At 43.7% G+C, this 13917-nt stretch overlaps 1 protein-coding gene across 2 annotated transcripts in view; it reads left to right on the top strand.

Moving 5' to 3' along the window:
* Nucleotides 1–13917, top strand: part of Drp2 (dystrophin related protein 2) — a 54999-nt gene that overhangs the window by 15530 nt on the left and 25552 nt on the right. For both annotated transcript variants that reach the window (XM_090327225.1, XM_090327226.1), the window contains exons 3-9: nucleotides 762–940; nucleotides 4464–4627; nucleotides 6560–6716; nucleotides 8969–9089; nucleotides 11305–11573; nucleotides 11889–12035; nucleotides 12643–12721. In XM_090327225.1, the coding sequence (XP_090183351.1) occupies nucleotides 824–940; nucleotides 4464–4627; nucleotides 6560–6716; nucleotides 8969–9089; nucleotides 11305–11573; nucleotides 11889–12035; nucleotides 12643–12721 (1054 nt within the window). In that variant the 5' untranslated portion in view covers nucleotides 762–823. The remainder of the gene's footprint in view (nucleotides 1–761; nucleotides 941–4463; nucleotides 4628–6559; nucleotides 6717–8968; nucleotides 9090–11304; nucleotides 11574–11888; nucleotides 12036–12642; nucleotides 12722–13917) is intronic.

Genomic DNA, 13917 nt, shown 5'->3' on the forward strand with positions numbered 1-13917 from the left:
CACAATCCTTTCAATATGAATCTCTTATGTGGTTTGAGAAGATATGCACATATTACTACACCTAGCTATATGTTGAGAAAGAATCTTTCTGCCCAGACCAGCCTCAAACTTGGAACCTCCCAATCTCAGCCTCCTACGTATCTAGAACTATAGGCATGCAACATCAGCACATAGGTCTTTTCTTGGTCTTGACTCTAAAACTGTCTTTGCCAAAAATAAAAATAAAAATAAAAGCAACAACAACAACAACAAAAACCAAATACATAAAGCCCTCAGGGTGCCAGTAGCTCACACCTGGAATCCTATCTACTGAAGAGGTTGAGATCTGCAGATAACAAACCAGCCCAAGCATGAAAAGTCCATTGAAGTCTTGGCAACAATTAAGCAGCCCAAAGCCGGAAGCAGAAGTTTGACTCAAGTGGTAGAACAAATACATATATAATATTTAGATACAGATCAATCCCCCGTTTGGACATAAATATAAAAATTGTTTCTAGCTGTTATATATATATATATATGGTATATATTCCAATCTTTCTTTTCTCTCCTGTTTGAAATCACACATTTTTTAAAATTCAAAACAAATCCCACTGCTCCCAGCATTTCCATTTCAAGTTGTACACTCATTGATCACCACCACTGAGATGGGGTGGGGATGGAAGGAAGGACAGGTTTGGAAACCATTTGATTGTGTCCCAAAACTTGAATAAAATACAATAATTTGCTATTAAAAAATAAAACTGTCCTTGTTAATCTTCTAGGTGCTTAATGATCAATAGTCTGTCTACTTCCTGTCCTCACCTCCCCATGAGCCTTGGTTCTGATGCAACCTATGGTCATGCAGGGATGCCCTTATACCTTCCCACGATGTCATGAGTGGCGGGCTGCTGACCGGTTCCAGCACAGCAGCAGCCTCCGAAGCACCAGCCCTCAGCCTCAGGTAAGAGGAAAAGAGAGATTGGTGGAGAAAGAGAGGAGAGGGGATAAGTGTGTGCACTTGGGGTGCCCAAGTTTCCTAAATTAGCTTAGGAATACTCTGTACTGACATAATTCGTCCTAGATAGCATGGAGCATCCTTTAAACCCATCTTTACCACTCATTGTGTGTGTGTGTGTGTGTGTGTGTGTGTGTGTGTGTGTGTGTGTGTGTTTGGGGTGGGGGTGTTGTAGATCAAGGAAAGGCATTGGTCTGGGGAACCCAAAGGGCCCACTAAGCAGGGTGGATGCCAGTTCTGGCCGCCCTAGGCAAACATGATTAGGAAAAAAACAGGTCCTTCCATTGCCGTGGATTCTTTCTGCCATACCTCCCAACCTCTAGGCAGCGCTCTCAGGGCATTGACTTCCTCTCAAGTCTATTGTCCTCTTTGTGAGTACTTTACCCGACACAGCTAGGATAGCTTGGTCATGCCTAGGTCTCAAGGAAGCCTTTTCTAACGATGAGACCTTTCTAGTCCAGAAGACTGAGAGCTTGGCATGAGCTCAGTTACCTCAGCACAAGAGAAGCTGCAGCTTGAAACTAGTGCCACTTCCCACTCCCAGCCTGTCATCCCCTGCCACCCTAGTTGGCTCCACTCAGACCCCTAGAAAGGGTCAGGCAGCTGCTCCAACTATTCCTGTAGGTGGGCCTCAGCACGGAAACAATGTGGACTGTGGAAAGCCCAGAAGACTGTGGGAGATAAATAAGGATGGGAACAGAACTCTTCTTTGGTAAAAACAAAGTGTTTTCCCAAAATACTGGGGGGTGAGGGCCCAGCTTTGGAATGTTAACCTTTCCCCCAGGCAAGTCTGCTAGAGAGGGAGAGGCGTGCCTATTTCCAGAAGTAGTGATGCCTCTAGGTTTCTGGCTCAGGGAAAAGGGCTTCCCTTAGCCCCGCCTAGCATAGCACAGGCCAGTGCCTGTCACACTGGCTCCCTGCACAGGATTACTCTGTTCTATTGTCCTGTCTTCCTCTCCTGTAGAAACTCATAAGGGGATGAAGACATGGGTCAAGGGATAGAAAGTCTGCCTAGCAAATATAAGGCCTTGAGTTCAAATCCCAGTACCACCCCCCCAAAAAAAACAAAGGAGGGAGGGAGAAAAGGAGGGAGGGAGGGAGGGAGGGAGGGAGGAAGGAAGGAAGGAAGGAAGGAAGGAAGGAAGGAAGGAAGGAAGGAAGGAAGGAAGGCAGGCAGGCAGGCAGGCAAGCCCATAGGATTATAAGATCATCCATTTTGATCTGTGCTCAGCATCTGCGGATTATATTTTTTTCTCTCAAAGGTAGTGTGTAGCACTCCTTTGTTTTTACAATAAGCACTGATGAACCTTCTGGACTCTGGACTTGTGAAAGATCATCCAATTCAGGATTGTGATACCCCAGCTTCCTGATGCTGCCATTTTATGGCACTGTCCCAGGTGTCTCAGTAGGCCTATTGAGTGATTTTCTTGAGGATCTTGCTTATTCCCAAACACATCCTCCTGCCAGGTCTTAGAGAAGTTGCTTATCAGTGATTTGTCAAAGTGGCCAAATTCTTTCATTCACTTCAGAGGAGTAATGGGGCCTGGAGGTAGAAAGAGCTTTGGGGTCTTTCATGGAAAGGAAAAATTAATCAATAGGAGCAGGCTCTCCTCAAAATCATGGAATGCCAAGTCTCACTCCCGCCATCCTTGCCAGGCTGGGAGTGCTATTTTGGAGCTGGTGGTGTTGGTCCCAGTTGGGAGAGAGCCGGAATTCCCCAGGAACAAAGCTTTGATTCACTGGTCAGGCCCTGACATAGCCGCCCCCTCCAGATTCCTGGGGGGTCAGTAAACAAACAGGGTGACAGCTCCCTCCTCCTGGCCTGGCTCCACTCTGCCTGCCTCCCTTAGCTGCCCTTGCTCAGAGCAGCTCACGACTCAACCTGACTGCAGCTCACCAGACACTGGGTCCGAATTCCTGCTGAGGGTTAATCATGGAGCTACCTGATCCTGCCATGTACTCCCCAGGCAGCACAGGTAGGGTCAGCTTACAGGCCACAGGATCTAAGCTCTGATCTTGGTGCCTGGAACTTGGAGGCTACCTCAGTTTCCGTTCATGATGTGCCTGAGATTAGTGGTTTCGACGAGGTGATAGGTTTTCTAAATAGGCTTGGAGAGTCTTTGTTGGGAGGGAGTTATGGTTTATGGGGAGGAGATACTGCAGAAGTCTCAGTCACTAGCAGGGCTAGCTTATTTCTATAAGGAAGGCCAGTAGTAAACAGGCAGGCAAGCATGTAGGTCTCCCAAAACTGATTTGGAGCAGCCAGACTGAGATTTCCAGAATGATTTCCTCTTCCCTCCATCTACTTCTGTCACCTGACCTTGTATGCTCGGTGCTGTGCTGTTGGTAGCTCCTTAGTTATCATGTTCCTAGTCCTAGAAATATTCAGACAGGGCCTTATCAAGCTCCCAGTGACACACTGTGAGTCAGAGAGCCGAAGGCAAGACACTAACATGCTTCATGGCTTGTCCTCTTGCTATCAGGATCTAGGATACTCCTTTAGTTTTTTTTTCTCAATCCATTTCCCTTTCATGACCCCTTTTCATAAGATGGGAGGTACAGGGAGTTGGAGGGAGATGACCTTAAGACCCAGGTCCATTTGAGAGGTAGGACACCCACCATTAAGGTAATCTGAGATGGTTTTTTATCTGTCTGAGCTTTTATGGGGTAGCTCCTTAGTTTTATTTTATAAAAGGTTCAGGAAACCCAGAGCGTGGAGTGTAACTCTATAACTTAGTTTGAAGGCGATAATTGTCTACCTTGTGCCAGTTCTGGCTGCCTCCTCCTCTTCCTCTTCCTCCATTTCTTACTTCTCTTCCCCTTTTGCTGTTTCTCCCGACTGTCCACCTTCTTCTTTCTTATTCCCCCTCCTCCTCTTCTTCTTCTCCTTTTTGAGATGGGGTCTTACTATGTAGTCCTGGGTGGTCTATAGCGCTCAATCCTTCTGCAATGTGCAGAACTAGCTTCTTACCTAATGCCAAAAACATTCTCAGAAGGGAAGGGGGAAAAAACAAGATGATTGGGAGGGGTTTGGGGAAGGAAATGGGGAAAAAAAAACATGAGAAGGGGTATCAATGTGTGAGAGGTAATGCACCTGCTATCTGGCGAATGTAACTTTAGCCCCTCTATACATTACCCTGACAATAAAAAGAAAAAGAAAAAGAAAACAGGCAAAAAAAAGCACTTTCAGGATCCCCTCTGGTCAGTGGTCCTGGTAGAATTAACAATTAGAGTAATAATAACAATAGGAAGTATATCTGTGTGACTGACTTTGACCTTGCAGAGAATAATGCCATATAGTCTTTATATATTGCTCCCCATGAACACACACACACACACACACACACACACACACACACACACACACACACACACACGACACAAGGATTTTTCGACCCTCCTTCACTTTTGTCCCACCCATGGGTTGGCACAGAACGAGGAATCACAGAATGCCTGTGTTTCTCTCTAGGTTAGAGCTGCCGTTGCTGCCCCTGGGCCTCCTTGGGATGGTGCTGGGGACCCTTGCCTAAGTCCACAGCTGCTAAACGGCTCTATTGGTGCCGTTGCCCCCCTGGAACCATCAGCCATGAATCTGTGTTGGAATGAAATAAAAAAGAAGTCTCACAATCTCCGGTAAGGCCTGGCCCCCCCAAATCTGTTACCTTAGGGAATGAAACAGTATCAGCTTGTTTTGTCTATTGTGACTTGCCATACTCTACTCAGTCTGTGGATCCCCTTTTTCTTGGACTCATCACTCACTTCTCCCCATCCTTTTCCCAGCACTAGGGCAAGAACTCTGAGTTAGAAATCATGAAATATAGACTTGAGCCTCAGTTTTAAATCTTGGGTAAGTTGTTTGAGTTCTCAGAAATTTAGCTTCCACTTATTCTCTGTTTTATGAAAAAAAAATGAGTGGAGGAATAATGCCTGACCTCACTAGCTCACAGTGTAGCCACAAGGTAGAAACAGTTAGAAACATTTTCCAAAGGGTATGGCCAAGTAGTAGAGTATTTGCCTAGCATGCACAAACTCCTGGATGTGATTCCTCATTACAAGCACCAAAAAATCAGGAAGTGGTGCTGTGGCTCAAGTAGTAAAGCACTAGCCTTGAGAAAGCTCAAATACTGTGCTCAAGCTTTAAGTTCAAGCCCCACAACTGGCAAAAAAAGAAGTACTTTCTAAATGTAAATAAGCCAACGTGGTAGTGAGAGTGATGGTGATTGCTCCTCTCTGTCTTACACTTGTCTTTTACCTTGATGGGTCTTAGTGTTTGCTTTATATATTCTAATCCTATTCATGGGCTATTAGCTCTGCTAAGTTCAACTCCATTAGATCCTCAGGTTAGCCAGAAATGGTGGCTCATGCCTGTAATCCCACCTATTTGGGAGGCTGAAATTTGAGGATCGCGGTTCAAAGCCAGCTTGACACTAAAGACCAAGAGACTCTTATCTACAATTAACCACTAGAAAACTGGAAGTGGTGCTGTAGCTCCAAGGGTAGGGCAGTGGCCTTAAGCTGAAGAGCTCAGGGACAACACCCAGGTCCAGAGTTCATGCCCCATGACCGACAAAAAACAAACAAAACAGGTCCTAAAATCAATCTCTACATGTTATTCACTTTTTTCACTTTCCCTATCCCTATGTGTATGCCTATCATCTTCCCTCTCCACCCCCTAGCACCAAAGCCTCTGGCTTATTGTAGGTTTTGGTGGGATGAGGAGTCAGATAAACCTGTGTTCAGATCAGAGATCTGCCAGTGGCTTAGCAGTGTAACTGTGGGCAAGCCATTTAATCTCTCTGGATAATAGTAATACCAACTCCAGAAGGTCGTTGTGAGTATAGGTTGAACTTAGATAAGTGGGTGGCTGAGGTAGAGGGAAAGCAAAGGTAGATAGCTGTTATTGCCAGTTAAGGGTTGCACACAGTCAACTGCCTACTACTTGGATTTCATATCAAGTTTTATTTACGGATCAAGGAAGGCAGACAAAGATGAATACATGGCATACATTTTTCTTCTTGCATGTCTCTAGCCAATGCTTCTGTCACCCTTTGGATCCCTCAAGCTACTGAGAGTTGTACACATCCTTGCTATTTGGGGTGCCCATTGTTAACCACTCATCCTGACCATCCCAAGTACTGCGCTCTCTCTTGCTCACACAAGGTTGGCAGCAGCCTCTCCAGGGAAGCAGTTTGATGCAACTTAGATATTTCAGGGCAAGTGGGAAACCAGACAGCTTTCACCCTATATGTCCTTCCTCAGTTTTCTACATTCCCTGGCTTACTGCTGGGTATTCAGTAGAAGTAACTGCGCTCCAATGTATCATTTTAAACCATTTGAGTTTGGGATAGATACCTACCTATAGGCCAAAAGGTTGACTTTAACATTGCACTCCACCCAGAGGGACCTCAGGTACTTCGAGGGGGGCGGTTCCTTCCATTTCAGCTAGGGCAGACACTCTTGAATTCATTTTATGTGTTAAGGTTCCACAGAAGCATTTAAGTGGCAAAAATATTTTGCCACTTAAGAAGAAGATTGACCTTCATTAGTCTTCCCTGTTGTATGCAGTGCTCGCCTAGAGGCCTTCTCAGACCACAGTGGAAAGCTCCAGCTCCCACTCCAAGAGATTATTGACTGGCTCAGCCAAAAGGATGAGGAGTTGTCGGCTCAGCTGCCACTACAAGGGGATGTATCCCTGGTGCAGCAGGAGAAGGAAACACATGCGGTAGGTTAGAATCATGGAAACATGATGTGTAGCTTCTCAGTGGTGAAGGGGTCCTTTCCACCCTACCCTGACAGTCAGGCCCTCAGCTCTGCTTTGACACCTAAAGGAGTACAAGGTGGCCTACAGTTCTGCTAGTCTATAGGGAATATACCACAGGTCTTTCTATCCTAGTTAAAATCTTCCCTTAGCTGGGTGCTGGTTGCTCACAATTGTAATCCTGGTTATTCAGGAGGCTCAAATCTGAGGATTGGGGTTTGAAGCTAGCTGAGGAAAAGTCTGTGAAACTCTTATCTCCAAGTAACCAGCAAAAGCCAGATGTGAAGGTGGGCATAGAGCAAATTAGCAAGAGAAAATACTCAGGCCCTTAGGAAAAGCCCCAGTACACACACACACACACACACACACACACACACACACACACACACACACGAATTTTGGTGGGGACATGGGGAAATGAATGCAATATAAAGTTAAGTAAAATCATGCAGATGGATCTCAGTTAGATAAAATGTGTATGAATGTGTGAAGAAGGGACCCTATAGCAAAATGATAGTCATGGTTAACTTCAGGTGATGAAATTGGAATTCTTTTTAATTTTATTTTTAATATTTTTGTTCATTTTTAATGTTTCTATGGTGTATATTGCCTCTATATAATGAATACAGAATGTAACACACAAAAAATAAAAAACACAAATAACTGCATGGTATCACATCATTTACAATGGCTGGGAAATTTCATTCTGCAAAACCATTTGTACATTTATTTTTTTTAATTTCCTTTGCCAGTCCTGGAGCTTGAACTCAGGGCCTGAGCACTGTCCTTAGGCTTTCTCAAGGCTATAGCTCTACCACTTGAGCCACAAAACCACTCCCGGCTCTTTCTAGGTATGTGGTACCAAGGAATTGAACCCAGGTCTTTGTGCATACTAGGCAAGCACTCTACCACTAGACCAAACTCCTGGACACATTTATTCATTTTTTTTGTATTATGTTTTATTTTACCTATTTGTATGTTTTTTTGTCTGTTCTGGGGCTTGAACTCAAGACTTGGACTCTGTCCTTGAACCTCCTTTTGCTCAAGGCTAGAGCTTTACCACTTGAGCTACAGTATACATGTGTAGCCTTTTCTGAGTAGTTTATTGGAGATGAGTCTTTCTGCCCTTGGGCTGGGAGTTTGGCCTAGTGGTAGAGTGTTTGCCAGCATGCATGAAGACCCAGGTTCTATTCCTATTACAGGTGTGAGCTACCAGGCATATGATGTTATAAATATGAAAATGGCATATTTATAATAATATCATTCATGGACCTAGATTTATTGTCTTTTGCTTTGGGAAAAAAAAAACCTCTGTAGTTTATTGACTTTTTAGTACCACCTATAGTTTTCTTGATTTCCTTGATGGGACCAGACCAAATAATTTCACAAGCCTTACATGGTCCTCACAACAAACATTCCATACCCAACGTTGGAGAGAACAGGCAGTGTGTAGACTGGGTAAAAGGCATATATAAATGGGTACACTGTGTGATGATAATAAGGTTCAGAAGTAGACAAAACTAACTGGAGTTTTTGCATGTTTCTGTTGAAGATATAGAGAAAGGACTGGAAAGGATGTAGATCCAGGTCTTAATACATGCTCCACAGGTGAAATTCATTCTGTGGAATTCAACAAACTGAACACTTTTGGATTTGTGTGTACTATTTGCATTTTCAAAAACTACAAACAGGCCAGGAGTTTGGCCTAGTGGTAGAGTGCTTACCTAGCATGCACGAAGACCCGGGTTTGATTCCTCGGTACCACATACATAGAAAAATGCTGGAAGTGGTGCTGTGGCTCAAAGCTCAAGTGTTGGAGTTCTAGCCTTGAGAAAGTCCAAGGACAGTGCCCAGGCCCTGAGCTCAAGCCTGGACTGGCAAAAAAAACCCAAAAAAACCCCAAACTACAAACAAAATCTTAGTAGAAATTCAGCCTATCTGGCCTATCAGGCTTATAATTGCTCTGCAAACCATAGAGGGATCTGTATGCCTTTTCTAGACAACAAAGATTCCCTCTGCATTTCTCTCTACCCTATGGCATGGTCAGACTCAATTCCAGTATTCTCTATTCTTGGGCCTGTAGGGAGGGTTATACCACTTCTTCCCAAGCTATCTAATAATCCACTGAGAAGTAAGACTATTAATTGCAGGATGAAATTTAAAGCAATTCAGACACTTTTTTTCCACCTTGTTGTCCATCCTGCTAAACTTCACAGGCCTTTATGGAAGAAGTCAAGTCTAGAGGCCCTTACATCTACTCTGTGCTCGAGTCAGCGCAGGCCTTTCTGTCCCAGCACCCATTTGAGGAACTAGAGGAGCCTAATTCTGAGAGCAAAGGTAGGTGGTCTTCTACTCTTCACCCTCTTCTTTATGAACTGCTTTCTCCAGACTCATTTTCTCACCAGATGTCTGGAAAAATAGTTTTGTTTTATGAATCCAGAGTTGGGAACAGCAAAATTCAAAATCATAAGGTAAAGAGGGCAGAATCTGAAGCAGAAGTCGTGAGTATGTCACCCAAAGCTATATGAGGCTATTAGGAATATCACATGTGAGATGTTGGTTTTTGTTTGTTTGTTTGATTGGGTTTTGTTACTTTTTTTTATAGTACTGGGGTTGAATTCAGGGGCTCTCACTTGTTCAGCTTGCTTGTTTGCTGACTCTGTCTCTTGAGCCACACCCCTACTTGGCTTTTGGCTGGTGAATTGGAGATGGAGTTCCACAGACTTTATTTGCCCAGGCTGGTCTTGTACTGCAGTCTTCCAGATCACAGCTTTTTGAGTAGAGAGGATTGCAGGCTTGAGCCAGGATCACCCAGCTATTTTTAAATAAAGCATGAGAAATGTTTTAAAATCAAATGAAATGAACAGATTCAATGAGTAACATCAGCGCTATAGTTCTTATAAAAATTTGCTATATTCCAAAATAAATAGATGTGGTGATGCAGTCATTAGCCAGCAACAAAAAAAATAGTCTTAAAATCCAAAAAGTTAGGTAATTGTTGTTCTTTGATACTGGCTCTGATTTTTGTCTTTCACTTGATAAAAGCACCATGACTAGAATCAAATAAGGTGGCAAGGTGGAACTCTCGAAGATAAGTTCTAAATGGTGGTCCTTTCTCCAGAGAGAATTCTGAACCCTCTGAAATAAGTGTGAATAAGATGGAAAGTATCCTTTATTGATTGAGCCCTTTCTCAATTCCATTTACTTTCTCAGTTTATTTCTAGCCTCTCAATAGGAGAGCTAGTACTTAATTTGCTGCCCAGTAGGCCTCAGGACAAGTTCAATACACAGGAAGATAATTCCAATTAGCTTAGAGCTTTGGGGCTCTGAATCTTCTTGGAAGTGGGAGTCTGAGGGACAAAGAAGAAACCTAAAGCTGAATCAAGTGGAATTGGTGGAGATATGAATACCAATCTCTCCAATCTCTCCTAGATTAAGACTTAATAAAATGCCTCCCTGCTTTGAATATTAAATCAACAGTAGATATGAATTACATCATTTGTCTTTCTAGACCTCTTCTAATATGTTGTCACTGTCTTGCCATATTCTTTTTTCTTTTTTGTTTGTTTTGTTTTGTAGGTCCTGGGGCTTGAACTCCTGAGCCTGGATGCTGTCACTGTGCTCTTCAGCTCAAAGCTAGTGCTCTACCACTTTGAGCCATAGCCCCACTTCTGGTTTCCTGGTGGTTAATTTAAGATAGGAATTTCACTGACATTTGTGCCCAGGCTGGCTTTGAACCATGATCCTCAGATCTCAGCCTCCTGAGTAGCTAGGATTACAGGCATGAGACACTGGTACCCAGCCTTGCAATGTTTTTTTAATGTAAGGAAAACCTCCATAATATAGGATGAAGGAAAAAGCAAAACTGTCTCTTGCCCGGCATTGTGGCTCACGCCTGTAATCCTAGCTACTGAGGAGGCTGAGATCTAAGGATCTTGGTTCAAAGCCAGCCCTGTGCACTAAAAACTCCACTAGATTCTTATCTCCAATTAATCACCAGATAACCTGAAGTGGACACTCTGGCTAAAGGGGTAAGGTGGCAAATTTGCACTGAGGAGCTTAAGGACAATGCCCAGGCCAAAGGGTAGGGTGGTAGCTTAGAGCTGAAGAGCTCAGGGACAGTGCCCAGGCCCAGAGTTCAAGTCTCATGACTGAAAAAAAACTGTCTCTTGACTGTGGTCATGGATATATTAACCAACATGCGATAACACTACATATTCATGCGCACATACACAAACACCCCCAGAATGAATACAGGTAAGTGGGACATAATATTGTTTTACCAATTTGGGGTAAAGCATGCATGAGATCTCTGTGCTATCCCTTACAATTGCATGGGAACCTATTACAGTGTGAAAATATGTAGTTTGTCTTTATCTAAATGAGTAATCAGAGTTCACTCATGGAACATATGTATTTCTTTAAGTATGAATGTATACACAAATAAGCACACATATACCCATATTTTACAAAGGGGTGTCTTTATCTCTGCCTTTTCCTGGGGTCTCCTTTCTCTGGTTAGCCTGACCTGGCTTCCTGCCTGCACTTGCAGATACCTCCCCCAGACAGCGGATCCAGAATCTTAGCCGTTTTGTGTGGAAGCAGGCAACAGTAGCTAGTGAACTATGGGAGAAGCTGACAGCCCGTTGTGTGGACCAGCACCGTCACATCGAGCGCACTCTAGAACAGTTGTTGGAGATCCAAGCAGCAATGGAAGAGTTGAGTACTACTCTGACCCAAGCTGAGGGAGTCCGAGCCACATGGGAGCCCATTGGGGATCTCTTCATTGATTCACTCCCAGAACATATCCAGGCAATTAAGGTATGCAGATCCCTCTCCTGGCTACAATCCCCAGTGACACTTTATGATATTCCTCCTGCTGAGTCTCCATTATTGGCCTCCTATAACTTGGCCTTTCTTAATTTATGTTCTAGATTTGGGGCTGATTTGTTTTTAGTCCTCACTGTTGTAGTGTCTTCTCCTTTCCTGGTTTTCTTAGTCTAGTTGCCTAGCCAAACACTGGTATTGTGTTGTAGAAGGAAAACTTTTGGATGGAAAGGGAGGAGTTGAGCTGAATGACTAAATCCCACTTTCCCACTCTCTGTCTATTGTGACATTTGGGTCCTGGTTCTCCAGTTGTTCAAAGAAGAATTCTCCCCTGTGAAAGATGGAGTTAAGTTGGTGAATGATCTGGCCCACCAACTTGCCATTTCTGATGTACACTTATCAATGGAGAACTCACGGGCTCTGGAGCAGATCAACATCCGGTGGAAACAACTCCAGGTAGAAGAACAGCCTGGGAGCCATGAGAAGGCACCTTGATATAATTAGGTTTGGGGAAAACTGCTGAACTAAAACCTACATGGAAAAACATTAGTACAAAATGTGGGGGCCAGAAACAACTTTTTTTGCCAGTCCTTGGGCATGAACTCAGGGCCTGAGCACTGTTCTTGGGTTTTCTCAAGGCTAGGGCTCTACTATTGAGCCACAGCACCATTTCTGGCTTTTTTTCCCTATGTGTGTGGTATTGAGGAATTGAACCCAGGTCTTCATGCATGCTAGGCAAGCACTCTATCACTAGGCCAAACTCCCAGCCCCAGGAACAACTTCTTAACCTGTAAGTCAAAAGGAGTGATTGAACTAAGGAAGTAGAAGGGCTTACCTACATGCTGGCACTCAGGACAGACAGATGCCAGAGAAGAATAACTGAAATTAGAGAGGCATTTACTGGAACTGCCCAAAGAGGGTTAGGAGGAGGAGGAGGATGGGAGGGGCTGAAATGGGAGAATAATCAACCTATGAGAGCTCAGAAAGATTCCAGAGGTACCTACACAGTGCATGCTAAATTGCTAACATGAATCCACAGCCTTCCTATGTGTTCTTTCCCTAGGCATCAGTTGGTGAAAGGCTTAAGCAGCTCCAGGATGCTCACCGGGACTTTGGTCCTGGGTCCCAGCACTTCCTTTCCTGTACGTGAGCCAAACTGAATTTCACTTAGCAGAACCTTAGCCACTGTTGTTCCCTGGGGCGGTAAGGATAAAGCAATGCAGTATAGTGATGAAAAAAGCAAGCTCCTCACAGAGATCTTGAAAGGAGTCACTGTATCTTAATAGCTGTGCAAACTTGAAAAAATAACATAACCCCGTTTCAATTTTCTCATCTGCAAACAGGAGAACTTTACCTAGCTCACTAGGATATAGAAATTAAATGTCTTTATTTGTTCAACAATACTTATTGTGGACCAAGTACTTTTCTGGGTATTGGGGTCATGTTAGTGAATAAAACAGACAGAAATGCTTAGACATGGACCGCTTACATTCTAATAAAGGATACCAGCTCAGAAACAAATGAATAAAATATGTATAAGGTCAATTATAGGAAAGTATTGTGGGGAAATTAAAGATATGAAGGCATATACGTATAGATAGTTGTGGATTTAAAGGGAAGTGGTGTTGCAGAGGCCTTCCTGGGAGGATAATTAATTGAGTAGAGAAATACAGGAGGTGAGTCTGAACTATATAGATCTCAAAGGGAAGAACATTCCAGGCAGTGATTTCAGTTCCTCAAAGCAGGAACATGCTGAGGAACAGCAAGGAGGGCCATGTGAAAGAGAGCAGAGACAAGAGCAGAGAGGCCAGAACACAATTTTGAGGGTGAGAGTAAGAACCTGCAAGTTTGTTTCAAGTGGAATAACAAACAGTTGAGCCAGGTGCTGTGGCTCATGTCTGTAATCCTAGCTACTGATGAGGCTGAGATCTGTGGATCACAGTTCAAAACCAGCCCGTACACTAAAGTCTGAGAGACTCTTATCTCCAGTTAACCACTAGAAAACTGGAAGTGATGCTGTGGCTTAAGTGGTAGGGCAGTAGCCTTAAACTAAAGAGCCATGCCCAGAGTTCAAGCCCCATGACTGAGAAAAAAAGAGAACATTTGAGATTTGAGGTGAGAGATGACATCATAAATTGTATGCTTCAAGAATAGATTATTAAGTATAGATTGCTGAGGGGCAAGAATGAGAGTAGAGAGTATTGTGATGTTATTTGCAGTAATCTAGATGAAGAATGATGGTGGCCCAGATCAAGAGAATACACCAAAAGCAAAAGCAGATATGTTTCTCCAAAACATGAGTATGGTATCTAGCACATAGCTGGGGCTCAATAAATGT

The sequence above is a fragment of the Megascapheus bottae genome, chromosome X (genome assembly GCF_031878675.1).
Source record: "Megascapheus bottae isolate mThoBot1 chromosome X, mThoBot2.hap1, whole genome shotgun sequence".
NCBI classification, from domain to species: Eukaryota; Metazoa; Chordata; class Mammalia; order Rodentia; family Geomyidae; genus Megascapheus; species Megascapheus bottae.